The 13615-nt window shown below is 39.4% G+C and overlaps 1 protein-coding gene across 9 annotated transcripts in view; it reads right to left on the bottom strand.

Annotated features, from left to right (window-relative positions):
* Positions 1 to 13615, bottom strand: part of DNAH3 (dynein axonemal heavy chain 3) — a 167162-nt gene that overhangs the window by 60321 nt on the left and 93226 nt on the right. For 8 of the 9 annotated variants that reach the window (XR_011494269.1, XR_011494270.1, XM_044747042.2 and 5 more), the window contains 4 exons: positions 10902 to 11002; positions 8728 to 8833; positions 6483 to 6612; positions 3859 to 4104 (listed from right to left, as the gene is read on the bottom strand). Coding sequence is in view for 7 of the 9 variants with exons in the window: in XM_044747042.2 (XP_044602977.2) it covers positions 3859 to 4104; positions 6483 to 6612; positions 8728 to 8833; positions 10902 to 11002 (583 nt within the window). In the remaining 2 variants the exon portion in view is untranslated. The remainder of the gene's footprint in view (positions 1 to 3858; positions 4105 to 6482; positions 6613 to 8727; positions 8834 to 10901; positions 11003 to 13615) is intronic. The other variant, XM_070484803.1, reaches the window with a different exon arrangement.

Here is a 13615-nt window from a genome sequence, read left to right as displayed (position 1 = left end):
TTCTTAAAACTCAACAATAAGAAAACAACACAATTCAAAAATGAGTAAAAGATCTGAACAGACACCTCACCAAAGAAGATATACAGATGTCTAATAAGAATATGAAAAGATGTTCAACATATGTCACTAGGCAATTGCAAATTAAAACAAGATACTACTACACACCTATTAGAATGACTAAAATTCAAAACACTGACCACACCAAATGCTGACAAAGATGTAGAGCAACAGGATCTCTCATTCATTGCTGGTGGGAATGCAAAATGGTGGAGCTACTTTGGAAGACAATTTGGCAGTTTCCTCCAAAGCTAAACACAGGCTCACAATATGATCCAGTAATTGCACTCCTAGGTATTTACCAAACGAATCAAAAACTTATGTCCACACAAAAACTTTTACCTGAATGTTTAAAGCAGCTTTATTCATAATTTCTAAAAATTGGAATAAGCCAAAATGTCCTTTAATAGGTGAATGGATAAATGTCCACACAATGGAATATTATTCAATGATAAAAAGAAATGTGTTGTCAAGGCACAAGAAGACATAAAAGAAACTTTAGTGCACATTACTAAGTGAAAGAAGCCAATCTGAAAAAAGTTATATACTTTATGATTCCAAGTATGTCAATCCTAGAAAAGGCAAAACTACAGAGATGGTAAAACAATCAGTGGTTTCCAGAAGTTAAGGGGGAGGGAAGGAAGATTAGGTAGAGCTAGGGGATTTTTAGGGCAATATGAAACTAACTATTCTGTATGATACTGTAATAGCAAATACATGACACTATGTATCTGTCAAAACCCATACAACTGTACAACACAAAGAGTGAACCTTAATGTAAACTATGGACTTTGGTTAATAATAGTCTATCAATATTAGTTCATCAAGCGTAATAAACGTACCACAGAAATGCAAGATGTTAATAATAGGGAAAACTGTGATGGGGGTGCTTTGGAGAAGAAGCTCTGTGCTTTCTGCTCAATTTTTCTGTAAACCTAAAACTGCTCTAAAACAATCTATTAAAAAAATTTTTTTTAAAGAGAAGTTAAAATAACATACCATTTTCACATTTCAAATTGCTTAAGATTTCAAAAAATGGTAATACCTAGTGTTGGTGAGGGCACAAAGTAAACTTAGCAATCAAAAGCTTTAAAATTTCTCTGACCCTTGACTCAGCAATTCTATTTCTAGGAAATTATCCTAAGGAAATAATCACGGCTTAGCAAATACGTAGCCACCAGAACCACTGTTCATCATAATGTTGTTTATGATAGCAAAAACTAGAAAATGAGTAAAAAATAAGTACAAAATGATCCCATGTTTGTAAAAATAAATCTATAGGCACATATATGCATATATACATAGGGAAATGTCTAAAAGGATGATCATCAAAGTGTTAATAGTGGTTAGTGGTTGTCTTTAAAAATTATATCTTTTTAATTATATGATCTAATTCATATTTTTTCTTAAAAAATTAAGAATGAACTTCATACACGATGGCTATTATTTAAAAAAACCCGAGGATGTGGAGAAATTGGAGTGCTTGTTCATCTCTGGTGAGAAAGTACAATGGAAAACACTATGGAAGTTCCTCAAAAAATTAAAGATAGAATTACCATTTGATCCAGAACTTCTACTTTTGGGTATATACCTAAAAGAATTGAAATCAGAGACTCAAACAAATCCTTATACACCCATGTTCATAGCAGCATTACTCACAATACCGAGAAACGGAAGCAACCAAGTGTCCATCCATAGATGAATGGATAACAGAATGTACTATACACATACAAGAAAATATTATTCAGCTTTAGAAAGGAAGGAAATCCTGACATGCATGAAAGAACTTTGAAGACATTATGCTAAATGAAATAAACCAGCCAAAAAAGACAAATACTTATACAATTCTTCTTATATGAGGTACCTAGAGTAGTCAAATTTATATAGACTGAAAGTAGAATGGTTGTTGCTGGGTGCTAGGGGAAGGGGAAAATAGGGAGTTATTGTTTAAGGAGTACTGAGTTTCAGTTTGGGAAGATGAAAAAAGTTCTGGAGATGATGATGGTGATGGTTGCACAACAGTGTGAACGTACTTAATACCACTGAACTATACACTTAAAAATGGTTAAAACGGTAAATTTTATGCAATGCATATTTCATCACAATAAAAAAAAGTCTTCCAAACCAAGAAAAAAAAAAAAAAGAAAGAAAAGAGGGGCCAGCCTCGTGGCTGAGTGGTTGAGTTCGCACACTCCACTTGGCAGCCCAGGGTTTCACCAGTTTGGATCCTGGGTGTGGACATGGCACCGTTCGTCAAGCCATGCTGAGGCGGCATCCCACATGCCACAACTAGAAGGATCCACAACTAAAAAAAAATATACAACTACGTACAAGGGGGCTTGGTGGAGAAAAAGGAAAAATAAAATCTTTAAAACAAAAGAAAGAAAAGAAAAAAATTAATGTACTACTATCTAATCAATGGATTGGTCCAGGGCCTCTATGCAGTTCATCTGACAGATGACCATGTATAACATAAAGTGTGCCAGGTGTGCTGGGGAAAGTGTGTGTGTAGGGCCACACGTACTTATTCATTCATTTTTTAAAATCCTTATGAAAAGTTTTAAACATAAACACTGAAAACATCATACAGTGAATATTTGTATATGGTCTCCTAGATTTTACATTAGTCTTTACTGATTTTATCACATACCTGTTCATTCCTCTATCCATCCATTAAGTCATCTCATTTTTTGGGACACATTTCAAAGTAGATTGCATGTATCTATATACTTCCCCATAAAGACTTCAGTATGTATACCATTAACTGTTCAATATTTGTTTATGTTTTTTCTTTTGACAAAATTTACAATGAAATGTACAAATATTAAGTGTACATTCACTGAGTTTTGTTAAATGCACAAATCCATATGACCCGGATCTTTCCCAATATATATATAACATTACCATCATTCCAGGAAGTTACCTCATGGCCCTTCATACACTTTTTTATAATCACAAAGAGTAACGCTATTCGGAAAGTATTTGCAGTACGATCCCCTTTCTGTTATAGAAATATAGAAAAAACTGGCAGAAAAAACATAAAAAGTGATTATTTCTGGATAGTGAGATTATCATTGATCTTTGTTTTCTTTTCCCGTCTCTGTATTTTCTAAATTTTATATAATATCACTTCCTTGCATGACGGTCCTGTCCAATACATCCATAAAACATTTGGTCTGTGTCAAAAGGTCCTTGATATTTGGTCCTATCCAAAATGTCCATAAGACATTTGATCCTTGCTATCTGGTCATACTTGGTCCTGTCCATAACGTCCATGGAGACATTGGGTCCATGCCAAAAGGTAGTTGATATTTGGTCCTGTCCAAAATGATTTGGCATGGACCAACTATGCTCATGGATGTTTTGAACAGAACTAAATGTCAAGGATGTTATGACACGGACCAAACGGCTTAGGGACATTTTGGACAGGACCAAATATTAAGGACCTTTTGGTGTAGACCCAATGTATCATGGATGTTTTAGACAGGACCAAATATCTGCTAATCATTATTATTGGGATGGTAAGAAAAAAAAAAACAGTAAAACCTACTTAAAAGAACAGAAACATCTTTCAATCTTTTAGTAATTGACATCACAAATATCTAAGAATATTTACAGATCACTAAAGTGATCATTTCGAAGATAATGGATGAGCATATTTGGTGCATGCCCACCCACGCAAGCTATAAAATCTTCCCTGGTTTTTGTAAAGGCCTTTACTTGGTCCACACATTTTGGTTGGGTTTGGAACCTGTAATCAAAAGCATTATAGTAAGACAAAACAAACAGGTACCAAATTACCTCTTTCTGGAAAGATGTTGTTTTTGGTGAGTTTGACGCTTTTGGGCCTTGGGTGGTTATCATCCATACCCATGATCAGGTTGCGGAAAAACAGATCAAATTTCTTTCTGCTGTCTGCATTGATAGTGCCGGCCACAGTCCACACCAAGGCAAAGAGGAACAGACCTTGCAGCCAGAGGAAGATCTGTTGGCTTGTCAGGCCTTCAAATAATTCACTTTCCTCCTTGTCTACTTCCCTGATTTCATCTAAAAGCAAGAAAAGGGAACCTCAGGGCAAGTTGCTGAGTGCAAGAGATATAAACAATGTGAACAAGGTGGTTTTGTTGTGAGAGGCCTGGGGAGGATGGTTGTGTGGCCATCACCTGCCAGATCCTTTATCCACATATATTTTTTTTTCAGATTTGTGTGTGTGTGTGTGTGGTAAGATATGCCTAACATAAAATTTACCATCTTAACCATTTTTAAGTGTATGGTTCAGTGGTATTAACCATCTGTTGTGCAACCGTCACCAATATCCATATCCAGAACTTTTTCATCTTGCAAACTAAAACTCTGTAGTCATTAAATAATAATTCCCCATCACCCTTTCCTCCATCACTTGACAACTACCATTCTACTTTCTGTCTTTATAAATTTGATTACTCTAGGTATGTCTTCGAAGTGAAATCATATATGTAGTCTTTTTCGTGACTGGCTTACTTCTCTTAGCATAACGTCCTCAAGGTTCATTCATGCTGTAGCATGTGTCAGAATTACCTTCCTTTTTAACGCTGAATTATATTCCACTGTATGTACATACTACAATTTGTTTATCCATTCATTCATTGATGGACTCTTGGGTTGTTTCCACCTTTTGGCTATTGTGAATAATGCTGCTATGAATGTGGGTGTACAAATCTCTGTTTAAGTCCCCACTTTCAATTCTTTTGTGTATATACCCAGAAGTGGAAGTGCTGGGTCATATCATAATTCTATGTTTAATTTTGAGGAATTGACAAACTATTTTCCCATAGCCACTGTACCATTTTACATTCCCACAAATAGTGCACAAGGGTTTCAATTTCTCTGCATCCTCATCAACAGCTGTTATTTTTGGTTATTGTTGTTGTTGTTTGGATAGTATCCATCCTAATAGGTGTGAAGTGGTATCTCATAGTGGTTCTGATTTTCATTTTCCTAGTGATGAGTGATGTTGAGCATCTTTTCATGTGCTTATTGGCCACTTGTATATCTTCTTTGCAGAAATGTCTATTCAAGTCCTTTACCTATTATTTAATCAGTGCTCAAGGAATCATAGCTATAGATTCTGGAAGGCGAGAGTTTAGGTAATTCAGTGGTGGGGACAATGAGTCCATTTCTTATGCTGGTACCCTCTTTCCTGGAGGAGACACTACTTAAGGACAATAAGCAGAGCTTGGGAAAATAGGCAAAATTTACAAGCAATAAGGCAAATATATGACATTGCATGCCACTGGTGTGCTTCTGAAAAAATTGCCTGTAATTTTAATTTCAGAAAGTCAAATAATATTTAGCCAAAGAAAGTCTCCACTCAACTGTTCACCATGTTACATTTTTGTTGTTGTTGTTGCTGTTTTGTTTGTTTTTGTTTTTTTTTTTTTTGGAGGAAGATTAGCCCTCAGCTAACTACTGCCAGTCCTCCTCTTTTTGCTGAGGAAGCCTGGCTCTGAGCTAACATCCGTGCCCATCTTCCTCTAGTTTATACGTGGGACACCTACCACAGCATGGCTGCCAAGCGGTGCCATGTCCGCACCCGGGATCCGAACCAGCGAACCCCGGGCCGCTGAGAAGCGGAACATGCGAACTTAACCGCTGCGCCACCGGGCCGGCCCCACCACCATGTTACATTTTTGATCTACACCTATAATGCTTTTGGAAGAAAGGGACTGAGAAAATATTTTCATGTAGCAGAAGTAGTAAGAAGATCCATCTTGAATTTCAGTTATAGGTGACCTTGAAAAAGAAACAGCATCCAATAAAAGTTCTCCAAATGGACATATCTTTTGCCACTTCCAGTAGAATTCAGTGAAATTAGATTTGTGTGAAAATTACAGGGAATTTCTCCAGAACACTTAAACCAATGGTTCTGTGATTTACACACTTCCCATGTCCTAGAGAAGTTCCCTAGTTTGGGAGACTAATGTGATCATTTCTCTTATGCTGCGTGTATATATATGTTTTGTGAATTCAGATCTTTGTAATATAAGTTTTCCATGGGAAAAATTCCTATCTTATTTTTTTCATAATCTTTTTTCTGAGGTACATTCACATGTATCATCTCAATTCATCTCCCTCTAGGATATCCCTCTTAGGTAAAGAGGGATAGGAATTATTATTCCCATTGTGTGGATGAGGAACCTAAGAGTGAGGAAGTATGGGGTAATTTGCATGAGAACACCCAGGAAATCAAAGATCAAAGCTAAAGCCAAAACACACGGACTCTTTCTACCAAACTCTACTATCTACACTCCAAAAGCATGCTTGTTCTAGACCGAAATGCTAGTCTCATTGTAACTCATGGGAGGAACACTAAATCATGGGAGGAAAAACAGGAGTGGGAGCACACTCCATCCCCATCTGGCTTAAGAATAGTAGGTAGCACTTACCAAGCAGAGAGGAGTACAGTCTCATCATCATGAAGGCAAGATGGATGGGAGATGTTTGGACCACAAATTTACACTGAAGGCGAATAAATTCCAGGCAGGGTTGGACAAGCCACATAAACATGTCATTGACCTGAGAGTAGAAAGAGAGATTATGGAGTCGTTATCAAAAAGTGAGTTGAAGACCAAGAGTTTGGTCCACCTCAGGGAGGCTGGAGATGCTGGTAAGGTTGCTGATTAGGGTCTAAGAATATTTGGGAAAGACCACAGGCATCAAGGCCCCTGCCCCCAGCTTCCTACTTAATGAATTGTACGGCCCATAGGCCACCCCCATCCCTCTGATTCCACTGCCCAGAGCTGGATACTCAGACTCGGAGCTACTGTGGTTCAGCTACAAGACACATGAAATAGTTTTAGGACCCAGACACATTATCTGACTTTGTTTCTATAAAAAATGTTAAGAATTCTAAATAATCGATTTGCAAATGACTGGCATTAGTAAGGTGGAATTCGTGTATAAATTGGCCACAGGAAGTACAGAACTGGGTAGCTGAGCTCCTTATTTGTGGGTATAATGACTCTTGTCTCTCGTCTCTGCTCCCCACCCCATTTACTCTTTTAAAAATATTACTTGATTCACTTTATCCTTTTATTTTAGTTTTTTCATTTTTGTTATGCTTTGTGACTCTCATTATAAATTATCCTAAGTTTTTTCGGAAGTAGGCAGGTCACCACTAAATAAATACATTCACAGGTGTGTATATATGTGTGGATATGTATGTATGTATGAATGTATAGATGCATTTACATGTATATGTGAATATACATGTGTACATGGATTTGTGGTATATTCATTTAGTCAACAAATATTTATTAAGCATCTACTAACTGCAGTGTAGCAGGTACTAAGGTTAAATGATGGCCAAGACAAAGAAGGTCCCTGCCCGGATGGAGCTTACAGTCTGAGGGGCAGGGGAGACAAACAATAAAAAACTAAGCAAGCAAGGAAATGAATAAAACACTTACAAATCATGGAAAGTACTAGGATGAAATAAAGATGTTACAATGGAGAATAACAGGAAGAGTTTAAATAGATGGTCAGAGAAGCCTTCTTGGAGGAGAACTTTTTGCTAAGGCCTAGAAGACGAGGGTGAGTCACCCATGAGATGAACTGAGGCAAGATTTCCAGGAAGAGGAATAAAAAGTGCAAAAGCCTTGAGGTTGTGAAACCTGGGGTTTTCTAGGAATGGAAACAAGACATGAGGGCTGGAGGGTAATGAACTAAGGCTGAGGAACAGGGTAGGGGATGAGGTTGTAGGTGGGGGCCGGGCCAGACCACAGTCTCAGAGGCCTGATAAGGAGTTAGACTTCATACTAAGGACATTGAGTAGTCGTGAAGGCTTCCTGTGCATGTGTGTAGACTGGTTTCTGACTGTGCATGTGGACATGTGTCTGTATAAACGTACATGTTTATATATGTCGTACATGTATGTAAATGTGACAGGAATGGGGCTATCCTACATACATCCTACATAGTTCCCCAAAGTGTTTTCACATTGGGAAGAGAACCCAACTCAGCTCATTCTTGGCTTCTCCAGTGGGAAACTTTCCTAGGGAACTCTATTAATGCAGGAAAAGACAAGAGGGACCACAGCACTGGTTCTCCCTTTCTGCTTCCCTGGTCTGAGAGTGTGGTCAGGTACCTACCTAACCTGAATGTTTACACCTCTTTTAGGAAGGGAAGAAGGAAATGGACACTCTTAGTAGCTGCAATAAAAGCATTTCTAACTGGTTCCAGCTCCCCAGTGGTGGGAGGCATGGCATCTAGGTTACAGGGATGGGGAGTGGCAGTACAGAGAGGAACAAGGCTTTTCCTAACCCAGTCCATCTTTAGAACAGCTTCTAGAGGCATTTCTGCTAGTGAGGCAATGGAGAAAGGGTGACATTCCAGCCATCATATAGAACACTTCTCAAGCACTAGAATTCTTCATTGGCAAGCCAACAAGTGATAGAGAAGGTGGAAGACAAGGAAGAAATTGATTGCACCACCCATCTCCAGTACATGGAGAAGAAAGTTGGAAAAAATGGCAGGCAGTCAGGAAACAATATAACTGGGCACAGGCAGGGTATTCCCTGCCCCTTCTTGCCACCTGGAATTATGAAGGTGAAGACGTGTACAGGAGGCCTTTGAGATGAGGAGTAGGGAGACAAGGAGGAATGGAAAGGGAAGGGACCTGGTGGGTCTCACCAATTCTGTGTGTTCCTCCGTGAGGTTGGAGGGCAGGGTGTCCATGTATGAATCCTTCAAGGGCTTCCAGCCTAGCTGATGGGGCTCCATGTAGATCATCCCACACCTGGAAAGCACAAACAAAGGACCAGCTGGGTCCATATCGGGGCTTCCAAGTTTGTAGGGGTGAGGGAAATGCAAGCAGTCTCAGGAGGGCAAGGAGATGGAGCTTGGGTTGGGGCACCACCCACGCCAACTCCAGGACCAGGGGAAGGTGCACAGGTTTTTATCAGGAAAGGGGAGAGACCAGTGCTAACAGCTGGGTCTTGGGAGCCAGAGAGACCTGGATTCAAATCCCAGCCCCAGACCCTTTTAGCTCAGTGATCTTGGACAGGTTTCTTCAATGACTCTCAACTTCTGTGGCCTTGTCTGTAAATTGAGGAATGAAAAAATATGTAGTACATAAGACTGTTGTAATGGTTAAATAAAATGCCAATAAAGAATTTAGCACCATGCCTAGCACATAGAAAACTGTCAATCAATGGAAGCTATTATTATCATTAGCATAAATACTCAAGTACTGACATGTAACATTTTATGTAGCATGTGTTTTTCCATCTGTTACATCTAGGTGCTCTCTTGTTTGTTCCTAATACTGGCTACAATTTATTGAGCAACTTTTGCCTGTCAGGCACTATGTAGGCCCTACTGGCCTTCATTTCTAAGTATTCCTCTTCGTGGTCTAGGTTTTAGACATGAGGAGACCGTGGCTCAGAGAGGCTAAATGACTTGGAAGAGGTTACACAGCTAGCAAGTGGCATGGCCAGAGTAGGAGCTCAAGTTGGTCTAACTTGCCATGTGCTCTAAGCCCTCATATTGCCTTTGGGAACATGGGCTGATTTTATTTTATTTTTTATGACTTCGGATGCACAGGATTAGATTAATTATCATCCTTGGCACACTCATCATTAGCCCACATGTAACATTTCTTAGTTAATTGTCTTCAATAATGTTATAAATGCCCATGAACCTACCACTCAGACAGAAGTGAGAATCTTGGCAATAACCCTCATCTAACCATACAGTCCCCCTTATTCTATCCTCTTGACCTTCCCCACTTGAGGTAACACAGTATCTTGCATCTCATGTTCACCTGTTCCTTGATTTCTTTCCCTCTTATATACAGTCACCGCCCTATCCCCCCCAACCACCCCATACCCACAGTTTCCACATTCTCGGGATTCAACCAGCCACAGACTGAAAGGCCTAGGATGGTTGCGTCTGTACTGAACACGTAGTCTTTTTTTCTTATCACTATTCCCTAAATAATACAATATAACAATATACAATATAACAAAATACAACATAACAAGTATTTACATAGCATTTACATTGTATTAGGTATTATAAGGAAACGAGAGATGACAAAGTATACAGGAAGAGGTGGATAGGTTATGTGCAAATACTACGCCATTTTATATAAGGAACTTGAACATCCTTGGATTTTGGTATCCGCTGGGGTCCTGGAACTCATCCCCCATGGATACCAAGGGATGACTGTAGTTTTACGGCATTTCTATATGTTCCTAAAATGTATATATATTTATTTTAGTTATTTTTAACAATTTAAAAGGGGTACTATGCTGTATGTAATATTGTAGGCTTACTTTTATACATAATATTGCTAAGCTTTTATCTTTAATTTTACTAAGATTAACCATATAGTTGCACGTCAGTACAGTTCATTTATTTTGAGTGCTATATAAATATTACAATCTCTGACTTTATTATACTTAGTTCACTCCTGTTAATGGGCATTTGGGTGGTTTCCAAGTGTTTGCTTTGGTGAACTGAGTCACAACGAATGTTCTTGGACACGTTCTTGGACACACAGGAGTATGTACATGGGCAAGTTTCTTTTGGATATATACTTAGCAGAAGTGCTGGGTCATGAGGCATATGAAGGTTCAGTTTTGGGAGATAATGTCAAACTCTTTTCCAAAGTGCTTGCCTGATTTTAGATTCCTACCAGCAATGTGGATTGAGGACTGATTTTATGACAAATCTAAGTGACAACAAATAATGTAGGTGATCTGCTAGCGCTTAATCACATTTGCGGATTTTTAGAGCTGTCCCTCCTGCTTAGCATCAGTGAGGCCATGCATCCCTCAGGGTGCCAATGCAAGCTGACTGACCTGCTCACAGTGGCTGGGGAGGCCTGCTCCAGGTCGGCTGGCTCAAAGATCAGACTCATCTTGGAGCTCATCTGGATAATCTCACCACTCATTAAACAAAGCTGAAAGTGCAAAGCAGAGGGGTGGAGGGCAGGGTTAAATTCCATCTGCAAGAGAGAGGCCTCAGTGGAGACAGAGATAGTCTGAACTCATTTGACAAATATTTCTTGATCCCTACTACATGCCAGTCACTGTTCTAGGTGCCTAGAATAAAACACACAAGAATCCCTGTCCTCTTCAGGTTTATATCCTGCTGGGGGGAGACAGATGGTTAGCAAAATACATAGTATATAAAATGGTGAAAGTGCTTTGGAGAAAAATAAAGTAGAAGAGGGGGTTGAAGAATGCTCAGTCAGGGTCAGGTGAGCTGTAATTTTATTTTATTTATTTACATTTTGGTGAGGAAGATTGGCCCTGAGCTAACACCTGTTGCCAATCTTCCTCTTTTTGCTTGAGGAAGACTGTTCCTGAGCTAACATCTGTGCCAATCTTCCTCTATTTTATGTGGGACGCCCCAATAGCATGGCTTGATGAGCGGTGTTAGGTCCACGCCTGGGATCCGAACCAGCAAACCCGTGGCCGCCAAAGCAAGGTGTGCGATCTTAACCACTATGCCACCCTGCAGGCCCCAGGTGACCTGTAATTTTAAATAGGGAGGTCAGAGAATCACTGAATTACAGCCTTCAATGAAGGGTCAAGAAGTTGTCAGATGACAGCAAGTTTCGTGGTTCCTTCCTTCGTGTTTAATATAGAACTTAACTGCACACACTCATCTTGTTTTATTTGCTCGAGTCTCCCATGAAAGACTCCTTTTAGAATCCCTCATGGCCTGGTCCAGGGCTAGAGTGACAAGAATATCTCCATACATCCCTTTTGGAATGGAAGGAAAGACCATTGAAAGTCCTAGTGTTTAGCAAGCATATCCCTTTAGAAAGCAGTGCAAACACATAGGAGACTCTTGCAATACATACAAAGCCAGCTGTGCAGCTTCCCATTTGCCAACAAGGGTTCAAATGAGATATTTAAGTCATAAGATGTCCGGAAGCCTAGGCCTCAGAGGAAAAATGGAAATCCCATTACTCCCTAATGCTCATCTACAGTTATGGGGAAAAAGTTCCTTGCACATTACCTGGTCCACATCAAACACATCTGGAAACAGTCACTACACGCATCCCTACGAGGGTCATAGCTGTTATGGGGCTGACACCAACAGCAGTGTCATCTCTGAATATCAAGAAAAGTAAAATACATTCATACCTCTGACAGAAGTTTGATTTACACCCAGAGCAGAGAAGAGCCATCAGAAAATCCACTGATGATGACTCTTTATACTTCTAATCTCGAGACCAACCGATACGTTTGTTCAATTAGTTTATATAACACAGTCCATATCATGTAATAAAACATTTCTATTTTTATGTTATATAATCAAAATTATGCACATGCTATAATTAGTATATGTGTATAATTTGGATAACTAGGCCTTCCATTGTTGAGCATGACTCACTCTTAGTCTTGTGAAATTTAAATGCAGTAGGAAAATATATTTTGATTTGCTAATGATGTTATATTCAGCACAGGAGCTCTTCCTTGAAATGGTGATAAATTTTATTTTATATCATTTTATTTTATTTTAACAAACACTTATATAGCACTTGCTGTATGCCAGGCACTATTATAAGTAGTTTGCAAATATTAATTTATCTAATCTTCCTAACAACACTATGAGGTAGACACTATTATCCCCATTTTATAGATGATGAAACTGAGGCATAGAGACACTAAACAGCTTGTCTGAGGTTACACAACTGGTAAGCGGCAGGGCCAGGATTTGAACCCAGGCTGTCTGGCTCCAGAGTCCAAGCCCTTTAGCCACTAGACTTACTGTGGCAGAATGTATTTTCCAAAGACTACTGCAATAATCTCTCCCATCCCATGTGCATTTTTACAATGTGACCTTGCCCACCTCAATTAAGAGGTGGAGTTTATTGCTCCAACCCCTTGAATCTGGACAAGCCCTCTGACTTCTTCAACCAACAGAATTCAGAGAAAGTGATGCTATGCCAGTTCCAAGCATAGCTCCTCATTTCCTGGAAAATTCTACTACTGCCTCTTGGAAATTAGCCACCACATAAGAAGTACCACTACTCTGGACCACCAAGTGAGAATCCCAAGCCACATGGAGAGGCCTGGAGGATGAGATGCTATTTGTCGGGAGGGGCAGAGAGAGAGAGAGAGACAGACAGAGAGAGAGAGAGAGAGGGAGAGAGAGAGGAATGAGCCTCCAGACAGTAAGTAAAGAAGCCACCTTGGATGTGGATCCTTGAGCCCTAGCTCCCCAGCTGACATCATAAGGATCAGCTAAGCCTAGCTGAGCCCTTCCAAAATTCCTCATCCATAATATCAGGAACAAAATAAATGGTTGTCTTAAGCCACTAGGTGTTAAGGTAGTCTGTTATATAGCAACGGATAACCAAAACACATTCCATATATGAGGTACCATGTATGTACTATCTCATTTAATTACTAACCCTCCTATTTTATTACTACCCTTTTACAAATGAGGAAACTGAGGTTCAGAGAAGTTACGTAACTTGCTCAATACAACACAGCTCAATTGTAGAGGTGGTGGTCCAATCTGATGCCAGCAACAAGGCTTTTAACCACTTTACAAC

This window comes from Equus asinus, chromosome 14 (assembly GCF_041296235.1).
Source record: "Equus asinus isolate D_3611 breed Donkey chromosome 14, EquAss-T2T_v2, whole genome shotgun sequence".
Lineage (NCBI taxonomy): Eukaryota > Metazoa > Chordata > Mammalia > Perissodactyla > Equidae > Equus > Equus asinus.
The sequence above is the reverse complement of the archived record's forward strand: the minus strand, read 5'-3'. Positions and strand labels throughout refer to the sequence as shown.